The 16,829-nt window shown below is 38.2% G+C and overlaps 1 protein-coding gene across 3 annotated transcripts in view; it reads right to left on the reverse strand.

Moving 5' to 3' along the window:
- The window catches only part of LOC121295086 (MOB kinase activator 2-like), an 84,216-nt gene that overhangs the window by 36,538 nt on the left and 30,849 nt on the right, over positions 1-16,829 (reverse strand). Inside the window, exon 1 of one of the 3 annotated variants that reach the window (XM_041219408.1) lies at positions 11,698-11,750. The exons of 1 other annotated variant lie outside the window; for it this stretch is intronic. In XM_041219408.1, the coding sequence (XP_041075342.1) occupies positions 11,698-11,735 (38 nt within the window). In that variant the 5' untranslated portion in view covers positions 11,736-11,750. Of the gene's footprint in view, positions 1-6,799; positions 7,178-11,697; positions 11,751-16,829 lie in introns of those variants that run through there. One more of the 3 variants, XM_041219407.1, reaches the window with a different exon arrangement.

The raw sequence follows: 16,829 nt of genomic DNA on the forward strand, positions 1-16,829 counted from the left end.
AAAATGATGTTGCATGATTCCTTGCTGCAATGGAAAAAAAAAAAAAAAAAAAAACAGGCGATGAACCGACTTCTTACCCAAACCTAAACAACAGAGAACTGTATCCCATTTCCTGCTTCTCGAAGCAGTGAGGAACAGTTTCTGGATCAGGACTTTGTCTCCGTTTCCTCAAAATGTGTTCCTGTGTTTAGCACTTTTGTGAACAAGCCGATAAAATCTTTTTCAAGAATAAAAGGCCCCTATACACCACCTCCACTGGCACACCCAACCCATGAGGGCTCGGTACAGTACAGTACAGTACGGGTATGGGTGATTCTCCACTGGCAACATGTCGACTCGAGCGAGAACCAAACCATGAAACTGACCTCACAAGACATCTGAATCCGGCTGCGGGGCGAGGTTATTGATTTTCGTCATTATGGTGCATCACTAAGTCAGTCATCACATCAGTACACTCCAGAAAGAAAAACAACAAAAATGGCGGCCAGCGAGTGTGATGAGAGAAAAGTACAGCCTTGGGACGCTAAGGAAGTGCAGGCTCTAGTTTCTCTGTGGGCAGACAGAAGTGTTACTTCAGGACACAAGTCAAGTGGACACAAACCGCAAGTACTGTACAGTAAACTCAATTTACTCTCAAACACAAAATTCGACCAGATTTCTCATCCTTGACCTTTATTATACTAATACAAAGAAAAACAAAAAACAATTCTAAACTTATTTACAAAAATAGTCAAACAAAAACTGTACAGCTGTACCATACATACAACTACGGCTCTCGTTGCACTCGCAGGTTTTTTTTTAAAGTACCCAAACAAAAAAACAACTAGACTTAAAATGAGATATCTCTGGTAAAACCTTTTTTCCCCGCTTGACGTCAACTCGGTTCTGCAGTGGAAAAACAACCCAGGCCCCTCCCCTTAACCTCACCTTGAGGGCTCGGTACGGACAAGGCGCGGTTCGGTTCTACAGTGGAAAAGAGGCACTAGATGAAGTACAACTGACCTGGACTTCAATTTTTACAGGATTCCAGACTTAACCACGTTTTTATTATTGCTATTGCTGGAAACGTGTGTGCTGTATTCTTTCAAGGGTATTGTGTTTGTGCACTGTTATCACATGCTTTCAATGTGTCGTGTTGTTCTTGATATTAAGACTATAACGTAACTCCTGTACTGAACACTGTGTACTTTTTTATAACAAAACACATGCTACTGTTAAAATTACATCTTTGCTTTTGTTTTTTCAATAATCCTGCTGTTTGTAGATATTTATGTATTAAGCAATTTCTTCAAGCTGCTGTGACTCTATCCGGAGCACACCTAAACAGTTGCAAGGTCATTTTTCTACAGCCTGCACACAGATCATTACTGCAGAAAAGTGGTTTTTATACCTATTTCAAGGCAGTCCTTTGAAGTGCACATTTAGGTTAGAAATTGTTCTGTGAAGCCTCCTGGCAAGCTGAAGATATCCTCAAATGCAGTTTCTTCCTTGGTTATTGCATATAAATATATACAGTACAGAACCATCCATAACATTAAAAACACTCATAATGTCAAACTTACCAAAAACTAAGCCAAGCAAACTAACATCTCGGTTTAAGAGCTTCCATCACTGGTGAAGGCACCAATTGAAACGTTTGTCTGGTTGACTAACTTTTTAAAAAGCTTTAACATCAGTAAAAACTGCCTGGTGGATTAACTACTTCCACCCAAGGTATCCAATGTTTAAACTAAATATAGCAATTTACTTTGTGAACCATGATTTGGTGATAGCCACCATTACAGAAAAGTGATTGGGTTGTTTAACTTGATCTTATACTCAGCTGACCCCTATGAAAGCAAACAAAACAGAGTTTGCATCGGAATAGGTTCATCCTGTAACATATCTTCAGATAAGAACATGGAACAAGTCAGTTACAGAAGGCTACTTGGAAAATTACTTCACAGCATGTCCCACTTGGAGATAACTGTAAAAAGGAAACTGCCCATGCTGAGTTCCTAATAGGGGCAATCTCCCTCAATCACTTTGGGGTGGTCCTGTAAACAACTGTAAAGCACTGTTTGCAAATCCCTCTGCAATTAATTAGAAAGACCAGTGTAGCAATTACAGTGTGGTTTGAAGCTGAAATGTCTTCTCTGTTATGCTCAGTTTCACACTGAAACAATTCCTGTCTGTGTAAAAGTACTTGGTTTAGCTTTGTGTAGACTTCACTGTATACAAAAGGATGCAACCCGGGTTGACTGTCCGTTTTGTGTACATGTCTAAAAAAGCAGTTTTAGCAGTCGAGTTCATCCTGCCTTGAAACCTGTTTCTGTACATAGAAGGTATAAAGTATAAATTACACCTTAAATCTTTGTTACATCTGAAGAAGCAAACCATATACTTCTATAGAAGGTTTATAGGAAACACCTATAAAATATGATATTTTCAACATTGGCTTAACAGCACAGTGTGACCATTTAATGAAAATATAAGTACCAGTGCATCAGAAATTGGAAAATAGTCAGTTTTTAAAACCCTAAATGTCACTGTAATTGCAATGTTGTTAGGAGGCACTTGCCTGTTTGTTGATGAGCTGTCCTGTGCTGTTTATCAATCAAATCCATCAATCTATTTTATTTAGCGCCTTTCACAGTGAACCACCATCGCAAAGTGCTTTACAAGGTACAGTAACAACAAGAAAATATTTTAATATTTTTAATGTATAATACATGATATACACTAAAAAACTAATATATATAACCTTCGATTTAAACAAGTCCCAATGCTTTTAACATTCAAAAATTGATTTTAGGATCGAAATCTGGAAGACCCATCATTACCACAAAAACATCTACGGCTTGTTTGCTGTTGATGACCTATCAACACGTTAAAACCAGATACTCTCACTAATCTCTCTAGGGCTGCCCCTGTTCAATAAGCCATATAGTTCAATCAGCAAGAGGAGACTCCTGGTGTGATCTTTCCTGGTATCCCTGGAGCATGCACGCAAAGAGATGCAGCCACCTGGCAGATGTATTCTCAATAAGCAAGTGGGCAAAAGCGGCAACAATAAAAAATAAAAATTAATGAGCAGCTTTGGGCTTCACTGCTGAATGAAAGATGTGGGTACCCATTTCTAATGGGACTGCATCAGCTGTCAAAATCCAGGAGTGGCCAATCACAGCCGGTTCACCTACACTCCTGTTTAATGCATAACAGGAAGAAAAAAAATACAACATGCATTACAAGATAGGGTTAAGTACTGCCTATCTTAAAATCAGCAAATATTTTTGTTGACAGGGGGCCATTGTGTAGGCATACTATATGTATGCCTACACATATGGCACTATGATCAAGGCTGTGGGCTACTGGAAACTTTAAACAGTGACCCATGTTTTGAAATTCCACTTTCTTTCCCACTACACTATTAAAATAATGTCTTTATTTTACCTACTAAAAGCTGTCAGTGTCCACCAAAATGTAGTATTATTCCTAGTCAGGTAGACAAACGTTTCAACAAGTGCTTTCATGAGTGATTTCATTTATTTATTTTTTCCTCAAACTGACATTGAGACATATAAAACAAGAGCTGCAATTATTTAATCGGTAGCTACAGAAATGAAATAAACAAAAAGCAAGTACATCAAAAGAGAATGTTTGTTCTGCAGCAAACACCACTGCAGTTATGTAAAACATGTTCATATGTGATAATATAATTCACATGGCCCTGCGACACAATATGCAGTCAACGATTTCTCCTGCATTAATCGCTTATATCCTGGACACACTATAGAAGTCAGTGAATTTCATTTAAAAAACAAAAAAAAATGCTGATTTAAAAGAATGTGTGCAATCGGATTGACATTCCTTCTGGCTAGCACAGCACTCTAGAAAAGTAGCCAGTTAATGGACTGCTTCCATTGTGATCACCGGTTTTCTCTGTTATATGTCATAGTACACAGATTTTTCTCTGCAGTAGAAAATAGGACTGCTGCTAGAAAAGACCATTTTACAACAAGCCTCAGAAATTGTATAAGGTATAGCAGTATTGATAGTCATTCTCAACTCCTTCATGCTCCTGTTCTGAGTACTGTATTTGTAATGTTCACGCATCAAAATGTATCAGAAAGCATTTTGGGATACTGGAGAATACACAAAAAATGTAGTTTGGTATTACAGCGTCCACACTGCTGACAAACCGCACTACCTGATGCAAGCTAATTTAGAACCAGACTCGAGACTACCCCTGAGGTGGTCTCGAGTTTGGTTCTTGAGCACGGTAATGAATACGGCGTAGTGTGGACATTAACTGTATTTACAACTTTTAAGCTGGTTTAAAAAGGCAACTAAAAACGTTTTAAAGGCATAATGTGGACAGGGTCTTAGTGGACTTCTAGCCCAAGGGTATTCAATTACATTCACTGGCGGGCCAGATAAGGCAATGTCCAAATCTTGGGGGGCCACAGGGTACTTGTCAGGGGACATAAACACCCTGTAGATAGCGGCGACCTTTCAACCACACACATCTGCAACTAACATTTGTAATGAAGGACAATTACTTTTACAAAAACCTGCCTACTTCTTCCCGAAAGAAACTATAATAAAAAATTTAAATTTAAAAAAGCATGGCCCCAGGGCTGAATGTGTCACTGCTGTGCACTAAGTTCTGTGCAGCTGGGTGTCTTTGAGATCGGTGCAGTTTGTGTCATTTACAACGTCTTTGACCATCTCACACAAGCAATCCACAGTGGAAATGGTGGTGTGATTTGCCACTAGAAACGCTAGTTTTAAAGTACTCAGTTTTTGTATTAACTGTGAACAAGCAGCTTTCTAATATATTAAATATTTCCTTTTTAGGGGTTAGTAAAATATAATTTCAATATTATTATTATATTTAGAATTGTTGTTTTTTTGTGTTTCTCTCCCCTCCAACCCCAAATGCTTTCTTCTTCTTTAAGAATTCGATTGATCCACGCTAGCCATTTAGTAGTAAAATTGGTTTAAGTGTACATGTTTTGGTGCATGCAGAATGAAGAAACTGCATGCAAATGAGGTTGCAACATTTTAATAAGTGATTACTCTATAACTTAAAAAAGAATAAATATAGGACACACTTTATTACAATCACTATTTGTAATTGTACTAACATTAATACAGGACTCGTCATTTATTAAAATGCTGTGCTCTTGTTTTAGCAATCTTCATTCTGCGTTTAATGAGAAATTAAAGACTTTAAAAGCCTATTTAGTTGTTTCAAATTAAAACCGCATAAAATTAAAGTGATTTTCCCGCAAAACGTAATTAAAAACAGCCACATTTTGTGGAAAAAAAAAACGCCCAGTTGGCAGCACTGCAGCTGACACCAGACGGGCCAGACAGAAGGCTCTCGCGGCCAGATTTTGCCCGCGGGCCGTCAATTGAAGAACGCTGTTTTAGCCTGAAACAGAAAAAAAAGGTCAACAGCAAAAGACTAAAAGTCACTTGAGAATGTTGTACTAATGAGGTAACAAAGAGCACCACACTGCTTCAGGTCACCTTTCTGTAGGCTGGATTCAAAGCTGGCACCAGGGAATGACATGACTGTTTAAGCACAGCGTACTGTTTTTACACAGGCATTCTAACATGGCTACACACACGCAGATGCATTACTTTTCCCAGCTGTTTTTTCTTTGGCACGAATGCTGACCAGCGATGCCCAATATCAGTAAAGGACAAGGCTGATTTACGTGTAAATGCAGCTGCAGCATTAGCACATTATGCCTTAATATTGCAGTATCTCACAAAGTTCAATTTTACACTGAAATACAATTCTTTCATTTGTAGAAATAAGCCTGGTTAATTAAAGTACTGCATGACACAGTACAGTCACACAGCTATCATATCCCTAGGTTGTATTTGAATCAGAACTGGGTTATAAAACAGTTGCTGCAGCACACACTTTCCTTTGTTCAGCAGTGCCATATGTTTTAAGTAAAACAACGAAAAGCTACCAGCAACAAATGACAAAGGACAGACTGTTCTCTGGGCTGGACTAGATTCAAGTGCATCTAGTTTAATTTAATGCAGCTGTGCAGGCTTTTACAGTTCAGCTGACTTCAGTTAACATTTCAGCTCCTCCTGCCCTAGCTGTGCTAGATGGCATTTTGCCAACTGTTTGACTGTTTACCTAACTATGCAGGCAACTGTAGAGCCTCCGTTAATCCAGTTTCTTAACTTACTTTACTCTAAGTCTTACCCTAGTCTAAACTGTGTACATAGAGAATGCTTTTACACAGTTAACATTCATCACTGTGCTCCTACACACTCTGTCAGGAAGACATAAGACAGTTGGGATAAATCCATTAAGCTCTCTATGTATGCAAGATTATCAGGGGTACCTGGGTGAGGGGTCAATTTACACCACGTGTGACTGATTCGGATGGGCAAGTTACTGAGCTTCAGTTTTAGTGCAAAGTTTTGTACTGCTTTCTTTTTTTCTTTAAAAAACAGCTCATAGTTTTTTGAAAAGTAGGAAGGTTAAGTTGATTATCTGTTACAAAAGTTTCCAAACTTTCACAGCAAACAAAAGCAAAACACAGTTCCAAACTGAAATGCCCCCTACAGTAAACGGATCCCACAATGTGATCAAGCTAGTATTCAAACCAGGCTAAGAGCCATTTACCCTAGCCAAGCTGCCTCTCTACTCCACACAAACCAGAAGAATGTTTACATGTTATTTCTGCTAACACAACGTCTCCTTTTATATATATCCCCCCAGAAAAACACAAACACACCCCGAATTAAATCTGTACACTGCAAACAAGAAAGAAACAGTTACCTATAGAAGAAGCAATCACAACAAACCAGAACGCCCATGCAGCCTCTTCAAAGGGGGGGTGGGGCTGTGTCTTCCTTGCCCCCCCTCCTGCTCAGGCTCTTAAACGACCAGTCACTGAAGTGTTAGACACCTGGTTGGAGACAGCAGCATTGCAGCCTAGTGTAGCTTCCACTTCCCTCTCCAGCAGAAACCTCCTAAGGAGGGAGGGATTGTAGAGTGCAGGTATTTCTCATGTAGGAGTCAATGTTACAGTAGATGAGGAATCTGGCACTCAGAAGCTGATGTTAAAAGCTGAAGAAACAGCAGCAGTCGGTGATGGCAGTTACAGCAGTAGCAGCAGCAGCAGCAGTGCGATCCTGCACACTGAGCTGCTCAACTTCACAACAACCGATCACAGCCAGCCTCTCTCTCGCTCTTGTTGGCTATGACCCGAAAGGCGGAAAGATTAGGTTGGCAAAAAGTACTTGCATAAATAACTGCTGACTAGTACTGGTGCTGCTGTAGCTGATCTCTCTGCAGGAAAAAAAATACCCCCCCCCCCCCCCAAGCACTTTCTCTTTATCAATCCAAGGGGTTTAGCTTTCCCTCAGGGATTACACAGCACTCTGATGAAAGTATAATCTACTGCTGCAAGTACAGTATGTGCTGTAATGGAGGAAGCGTGTGTCCACCTGAAACTGCCAATAACAGCAACCAAAACAGTACGTTGATTGTTGACATGAGGTGCACAGATACCTCTTGGTCAGTAAAGCAGCCCCACCTGAGTATGTGAGGAGATGTGGACCATCCTATTGTTAAAAGCTACTGTAACCACTGCTACTGTACCAAATTAATTGCTTACCTGTTAGTCACTCTATTACCATTATTCCACCCTTTTTATTGTGTTTTCTATATAATGGCAACACAAACAAACAAACAAACAAACAAACAAAACAAAGTCTGCAAAACAAAGCAAAATGTTGTAAGAAAAATTCTGCCTGTACAGATCTGTGAGGACTGGAGCTGAGAACCCTGGTCTAATCTATTAAACACGGGCGGACTGTTAAAAAATGAACCATGTTACTACAATCATACCACAGATTGTTTCCAAATAGTCCTGCATTGTATATTTATTTGAGATGCATTCCTGGGAATTTAGGTTCAACTGAGGGACAAGCTCTTAGTTGGAGGTTGACCCTAGGCCCACACATGTTCTACAGCAACTGAACATAATTTTAAAGATTATCCTTGTGAAGACTGAGCTCTCTCCAACTGTTCTTCAAAAGGATGTTTGCATCCCTTGCTGCAATGAGCAAGTTCGGTAGACTAGCGAATTCAATGCAACAATTTACATTACCTACGGGTTGGGTCCGGATGTGGTGGTAGTGTTTTCTGGAAACAGAAAATGGACCAGTTATGGATTTGGATCTTGATGTTTTTAGTGTTGATGATCAAACAGTTCATGCAGTAACAACTAACCAAACATGCAGTACAGGTACACTGGCCCTAGTGGGCAGAAGTGAAATGAGTTTGGTCTCAATTTAGATGTCCACATCGCAGCGTTTGTGCTTCTATCCACCGCTACACTGTGGATAAATTAAAATGGATCCCAGGTTTCAGATCTCCAATTCAACAACCTAATAAATAAATTAAACCTGCATCAGGAATGAAAAATACCTGAGCCCAGCAGAACTGGTAGGGCCAGAGCCTATAGCTGTCAGTGACCTGTTTCCAATCTTTCCGCTTCATTAAGTCACATGTTTAAAGATCTGTCTGCCCCTGACAGGCTCGGATTTATGCCTCCAGGTGCACAATTAAGCAACCTGATGTCAGTGAACCATACAAAAGCAAATATGAGATGCCTGTGACAGAGCACCAGCATAGTGACAAATCCAGACTAACTTTGGACCCAGATATGATGGCGTAGCGCTATTTGGTATGTTTTCAGTCCGAGGAGGCCCCAGTCTTGCCTTATTTGCAAATGCTCAGCTTGGATAAGAATCTATCCCAGGAACACATTTGTAACTTAAAAAAAAAAAAAAAAGTCTGTTATTCAATGTACTGTTTGGAAAACTTGGATGTACAATATATAAAAAGGCAATATGTACTCTATCAGCCATTATAAAAAAAAAGTGTGCCATGCTGATGTGGAAAAAAAAAAAATTCTAACCAATTGAAGGACACCAGAATACAACCCAATCTACTTTACAAAATCTGAGTTTCAGCAAAGCAATAAATTTAAGGATCCGATGACCCCATTCATCAATACTTGGCATTCTTTGTAATTTTCATGATCATAATATGATATTAGGAAGGTACTGCCATAAAAATAGCTCTGCATTGTGCTTTTGTCCCCCCACAGCACAATATCATATTTAGTTAGGGTAGGGTTACATTTATTAAAGCCAGAAAATATTCTCAATGTTAGATGGAAATCATCAAAATTCCATGGAATTCCCTAGGCACGACAGGTTGCATAAAGCATACTGCTGTAATATTACCAGTACTCAAAACACCTGCGTCCTGCACCTTCCATTGAAATAGCTACAAAGTACACAGAAGTTTGGGTACCCTGTGGTTTAGATTAATCAAATCAATCAATCAAAATCAGCCTTGAGTCTGATTGTGTTTGTGAATTCCAATAAAACATGTCACCGCTATTATAGCAAACATGTCATTTCATGCTATTCCTATGTTAACAGTATATTACCATACTACTAAAAGCGTCTACCAAAAACATAATATTGTGAACAGACTTTCTGAACCGTCAATTACTTGATAAAAGTTTTACAGAACTTTTTCATAACTAGTAATAAATAGCTAAGGTAAGTAAAAAGCTTCTTAAATAATAATAATAATAATAATAATAATAATAATAATAATAATAATAATAATAATAATAATAATCCTTGGCTTTTTAATTCTAGTTTCTTATTCCACTTAGAAAAAAGATGGCGCAAACCCTGTGTTGTTTGTACTGGAGTGCTTTATAGTAAATCTAGCCATATAAGTTTAGTTAAGTGAATATAGTGAGATAAACATTAAAAAAATAAATAAAACGAGCTGTGTATTTTTCTAATCTCAAATAACACAGTAGACATATAACTGGAGGATAAAAAAACAAAACACGCATATCATATATATCTTTAAAATTAATGCTGGGGAGTTTATTTTAAATGACCTAAAACTGTTGCAAAGTTTATTCAAAGTCGTGCTTATTTGACGGTGGCGTTTCTTGGAATTAGAGCAGTTTTTGAGGGCACCGACCTTCTTGTCCAATATGGTATATCTGTTTCCTGTTTATTTGTTTCTTGTTGAGTGTGCCTTATTTGAGGGCGGCGTCTACTACAAATCTGGTCACTGGAACGACGCATACCCGACTGCCACATAACCAACCTGATCAATTAACCTCCTCGCTAAATAAACAAATACATATTAAAAGCAGTAGATGATAAATAAAGCTTCCGCGATGGAAACAGAAAAAAAGAGTTCCAGCAATCAGCCTTTTGGTGCGTTCCCCTTTAAAAGTGGTGGGCTGTGTGCGTGTCAGTCAGCTGCGTGTCACCAGTTGAGAAAGCTTTTTTTTGTGCAATGTGTTTATATAATGGAGCGCACGCGTGCAGATATTGGCAGAGTGTTTTTGTAGTTTTTAAATGCATTTGAATTAAACAAAGCAAGCTTCATAAATGCAATGCTTACCGGACGTTTTTTTAAAATAGCCGAAGCAATATTCAAACCGAGCTGCTTATCAGCTGTTGACAATATAAAGAAAGAGTGCAAAGTACCGTGTCCGAGATATTAAGAAAGCAAAACCAGGGAGGCATGGACTTCTAGAGTTAAGAAAGAAGCCATCAGAATTGATGACAAAAACAAACACACCTACTGACATTAACTTATATGAATGTAAACAAATAAAAAAAACAGAGCTAGTCAAAGTACTGTTGGACAGGAATGGAAATAAGACTTCCATTGCATGGGAGTTTGATTCATTCCAGGTTCTACTATGAGTTGAATAGGACACACCTGGGGTTTTTACATAATGTGGCTAATCAATCATGTGTTAAAACGAACAATGAGTGAAACTGCTATGCAGTAAGAGTCTAATGTTCATCCATGAAGCACCTGTTAAATAAAAATAGATCATCAATTGATACATTAATGGTGATATGCCTGTATTTAATGGACTGTTTCCCATACAGTATGCTGGTTTATTTACAGGTACTGTATTTTATTTTATTACATAATTCCCATGAAATGAAACATCTCAGCTACACATTAAACCTGTAAAACAAGTTTACACATGTAGTTAACCTATATTTTGTACTGACCTGTTGCCCTTGTTGCTTTAGCACTTGATTACTTGTAACATTCAAATATCATAATATAATACAATAATAATGGCTGTGACTACTTAGGGCTTATTTATTTTTTTAATGTCTATAGTCTAATTGCACATGTGCTTTTACCCAACAAGTGTTTTTTTGTAATACAGCACAATATTCTGTCTACAGAGATAGGCTTTTTTATTTTTATTTTAAACTGTCCTAAAAGCATTGTACTGTAATGACTACACCGTACCTGGTAGATTACTGGTGTACTATTTGCTCCGTTCGAAGTTTTCTGCAACGGAGAACAGTCATTGCATAAAATATAAAATAATTATTCCCGTCTCTACCAGCTGAACGCTTCACAACAGGAAAATGCAGTGCTACACTATATTGTTATGTCTTGGTTCACAAGAGCGAGTTTTTTACTGTAGCTATTTTGTACTGATACAGTATTTTTATAACAATAACTGCAACACATGCGTTTCCACATTATACGTGTTCATTGTGATTTGCATTACAGACACGAGCATTTATTTAAATGCACATCCATAGCGTTGCAATATACCGTTATATACAATCAATACTGCTTACCTATTTAGCGTATAGGAGCCATTCCTCTTTAACCTCATACCAGCAGATAGGAATCGAATAAAGTAATCCAGAATTGAAACGTTTTGCGTCCTCGTTTTACCTAATATATATATATATATATATATATATATATATATATATATATATATATATATATATATATATATATATATATATATATAAACAAACAAAATAAAAAACAGACGGACTCCAGGATAGACACCTTTTCCCTTTCCCTTTCCTGAGCTGTTTCCAGCGGCTGTCTGTGTGACACAAAGAGAAGGGCTAATTAATTAAACAGAGCACAGCAATCCGCGCCTAACCGTGTCTTTCCCTACTCTGGTGGTGTCAAAACAAATCCTCTCCAGCGTCCTGAACATCTGGAACAAAAAGCAGGCTTCCCAAAATAAAACGCCACTACCTTTCTTCAGAGATGCCAATTAAACAATTCGTCTCAAATTGTGAATAAAACTACTCTCTTTTTTTCGTTCTGCAGAAGTGCACCGCTATGTTTAAACAACTTGCACAAAACCACAACGTAACAAAGAGAAGTGGAACTGTTTATTTTTTTTTTCTTGTTTGTTTTTGGTATTTGCTTGGTGACACAAATCGGCAACAACTACAAAAAATGAAGTCAAATCATTAAATTGATTTACTAAAAGTCAACAGGCACCAAGAGATAAAAGAAAGTGAACTTCTAAACCAGACTGCTCGTGTTTTTTTTTTCTCCCCCACTTTTTTACTGTTGTGGGTAAATTGCCCTGCATAAATCACTGCAGCATCCTCTGACGAGGCTGCTTGGCTTCCCTTCCTATGCTATTTAACATCTCACTGTACATAACTAACACACAGACACAGCTCTCCTGCTCAGCTCCTGACAGAAATAATAATATTAAGCAAACAAAAAATTTCTTGAATAGAAAAAATATATATATATATATAAAACATAAACACACGAGGTATTCACACCCCTTTTTTCTTTCAAAATTATGCCCTCTTGCCCCCCTATATAATTACTACAAGCACATGGTCCTCTCAAGTTTCACAGGTTTTTGTTCTTGTGTGTACAGTGTATCTCAAGCCAAGCTAAAATGGCCAAATCTTCAGGGCAAGACAGATCAGCCAAGAATAGAAGCAATAACCTGCTTAACCCCTAGTTTCCCCACAGTCCAGAACTTCGCTGTGGACTGTGTGGTAGTAGATGTGAATATGTTTACAATAAAATACCAAACTCTCACCAGTGTAACGACTACAATACTATTACAGTACTGTGTGGTACTGCCCCAGTTGCCCCCCCCCCCCCCCCCCCCCACCCCATAAAAAATTATATTCTGAGACCTCCTGTGAAATCTGACTTTCATCCGGAACTACTTTCAGAAGGTTGGAGTTAAATCAGATGACAGAGCTGACAAGAAGCTTTCAAAACAGGTCGAGATTGCAGAGCAAAGGCTAGGAATGCTATCCTTTCTTCTTCCCTTGCATGGCCCTGTTAGATTCAGGCATCACACTGAGTTTACAAGACTGGCTTTGGGCCCAGGGGAATGCGTGCAGTATTTCAGTCACCAAACCACAGGTACACGGAAGGGTTCCAGCAAGGCTTGCATCTGCTGAGAAAGATGCTGTAAATTGCTGCGGAATCTACATTTTTACTGTGTTAGTGGTGCTGTTACTCTGTTACATTAATAGGATCCCGAGGTACCCCAACAAAGTGCTCAGTGTTTGTCATTTTGTAACAACTGTCAACTGTAAATGTGCAAAGTCCTTGATGATCATCTATGCCGTCACTGAATAGACAAGACATTTTCCATGCTTTTAAAAGAGGAGCTTTTAACTCAATTCAGCATCAAAAGCAGACTTTGTTCCTGCTGCAAACTGACTCTTCTTGTTATTCCCCCTCGTTAAAACAAACAGCCAGTTCTGAATGAAGTGTCAACAGAAAAAAAACAAAGCAAAATAAACTATCGATGTCAACAGGGAGCATTGGCCAGTGACCAAATTAACCTGAAACTGGTGGGCGAAATCCGAGACACATCAAGAGCTTGCCACAGTTGCTCAAAATACACCAAGTATTGAGTATCTTCTGAAAGCTATAAATAATCTTCTTGTAGTGTCTGATGGCTTGTGAAAATGCAGTACTTCTCCTTTAACAATTGCTCCCAGTGGACTCCAACCCACTGTGCCTGGTATAAAAGAGACATGGAGGAAATTTTAGAAGTATTACACATCACCAGTGAACTGCCAGAATTAGGAGGCAGCCATGCAGGATAGCCCAGAGCATAAAGCCTGGTTCAACCACAAGACAACAGTTAAAAACATTATCTGAACGGTAGTTTGACTCGCACCTTAAGCTAAAACTTAAAAATTAATAATATTAATTTATCATAGTTTTTCATGACTTCATGTTATCCCGAGTGATTCAATAACTTAATATGATTAAGACGTAAAGAAAATACAGAACTTCAAAAGGGTATTTTGTACAGTTCAAGGAAGTTTTACTGCCGATGGAAGAAAAAAAAACAGGATTCGTGTTTGCATAGAAGTTACAGATAAAAAAAGACATTTCAAAACACTGCTGTGTGTAAAGGCTTTTGCTATTTCAGTGGAATTACCGGTATTTGCATGGGGTCTATATGGATGTTCTGTTTAGGAACATGGCTGAGAACATTGGTTCATGTGCATTGTGTTGAATGCACCTTCCTTTCCCTCTGCATACACAGTTTCTTGGGCTGTAAATCTTCCACCTTCCAAGCACAAAACCTAATTCCCATTAGAAAATGAAGAGTGTTGGCACACACTAGCACAAGTGTTTTTCACCACAAAGCAGCCATGCAGTGGATAGCATTTAATTAAAGGAAATACAATACTGTATAAAAGGACAGGCTGTAGGAGAGTAAACATTATATATGCACAAGTAGGCTCCAACTTACAATTAGATGTTGCTCCACAGTTTGGATACAGTATACCAGGAAAATCCCTTGGCATATCAGAATGATTATATTCATTGATTAAAATAAATTGCAAAAGTTAGCTTCAACTGCTTTTTTGTTACTTAAACTGAATCATAAATAAAATAATCAAAATGTTTTTTGCATTAAAAAATATGAATGCACAAACTTGAACACTTCTAGTATTTTAATGGTTAATTGTAATGTGAAGGTTTGTACTTTATTTTGAGGTACTATTTTAAATTATATGGGACTTCTGATCATTCTAATGCTCTGATTAAATCAATGAAAAAAAAAAAAGTCAAGTGAGAGTAAAAAGCAAATCAGAGCGCCACCTAGCAATAAAACACTCCATCCAAGCAGGTTTATTCTGGGTCAGAATGAGACTACTGGTATAATTCATTTACATAGCATGCATAGTAATGTATAGGATTCACCATGCTTAGTGTTTCCCCACAAACAAGCACCCACTGTTCCTTAATCAATCATCGCTGTGCCAGCATTCTTTAACATTTCAAAGCACGCAGACTACACTTCAATACATTTTAGGCAGTCGGGAAGTCCTCAACGATGAATAGCACATGTGTATTACTGCAGCCAGGCTTCACTCAGACTGATCGATTCCTTCAGCTGCAGTCAATGCAACAGAGTCATCTCCAAGATTATGCAACCTGCCCAAACCGAAACCCCTTCATGGAGACCGGGTTTTCATGCGGCAACCCACTGGTTGGTCAAGCAGGTGTATAAAGTCAACAAAATTATGGATACATTGAATAAACCCTACAATACAGTTGTGATGCTGGAATGGAAAGAGCTTACACTTGCTTCTGAAAGTCCCCTATTTGATAAGGAGGTAAAAGGGTATAATTTATTTAATCATTTTTTATGAATGTACGATTTGGGGAAACTGAAACTACAGGAGTTTTTAAACCAATCAAGCTATATTTAATCAAATTAATTGGTCATCATTCACGACACAACAGGCAACCTGCCGAAACTTTGACAACATGATTACATTCATAGTTCTACTTCTTAAAACTTATGATGGCATGTTTGAATTTACGTATGGATTTACCAACAGAGGGAAGCAATAACCCAAAACAGAACTACAGGGCAAGAATATGAAGACAGCATGTTCCAGTACTGTACACCACACAAGTTTAAAAAGATTGCGGCTACGCTGGAAAGGATTTTGGCATTTTTCTTGAAGTTATTGATTGAACATAGTGTTTAGAAACAAATGCAACAGATCTCTTGGAAACTTTCCATTGCCATTTGCAAAAGCAGAGGATGTTTACAGACCACTGATGATGTACACAAGCTACAAGGCCACAGCAATGAACCGTGAGCCCAAAGCAGACTGGCCTCATTCACTGCTTACAACGTTCTTCTATAGTTTAGACTTCTGTGCTTCATTCCCCATAACAGACCGCCATACTCGTGAGCCCAAAGAAGCATGTAGCCACATTTCAATCTGCACCATGAAACCAGCTATGTAAAAGTCAACCTCATCTCATTCTACAGTAATATCAATCTGGGAGCTGCAGGTTGGGTTTAATTGTATGAGCAGCGGTTTGTGTCGAAAAACAAACAGGAAAGACTTGGTTCTACCTTCTGCAGGGAGTTCAACCAGAACTTCAGACACTCGCATAACACCACTTTGTTTTTGTTAAGTTACAAAATGAGTTACTGTTTAAACAAATCTTTCTGAAGGTAAAGATGTGTTTAAATATTTGCGTGAATGTATAACAATTGTGTGTGGAGATACATGGTATTCTTGCACTCTTACGCAGGCACCTGCAGCAAACGTGTCCGGAACATTTAGAGATAGAATTGTCACCATTTGTCTCAGTGTCTCAAATTTAAGGATGTTGGAAAGGGTGGTTTGAGAATAGTTAATTTAAACCAAACTAAATTGCTCAATCTTAAACGAACACATAAATAAAGCAAATTATTTATCACTGTGGCATCCTCTAAATGTGAACTACAGTATGTGAACTACAAGAATTTAGCGATGGAGTACGCCAGAGAAAAATACCTCTCATTCATCCCAGTCATTCTTTTCTTTTACACTTCCTTCTTTGATTTTTCAAAATGGACACAGTTGTTACTTAGGACTACTTTGCTTTCTGTAGTGTGCTCAATTGTTAACGTGCCTGATTGAGCCACTAAATAAACCTGATTTCA

This window comes from Polyodon spathula, chromosome 19, assembly GCF_017654505.1.
Source record: "Polyodon spathula isolate WHYD16114869_AA chromosome 19, ASM1765450v1, whole genome shotgun sequence".
Lineage (NCBI taxonomy): Eukaryota > Metazoa > Chordata > Actinopteri > Acipenseriformes > Polyodontidae > Polyodon > Polyodon spathula.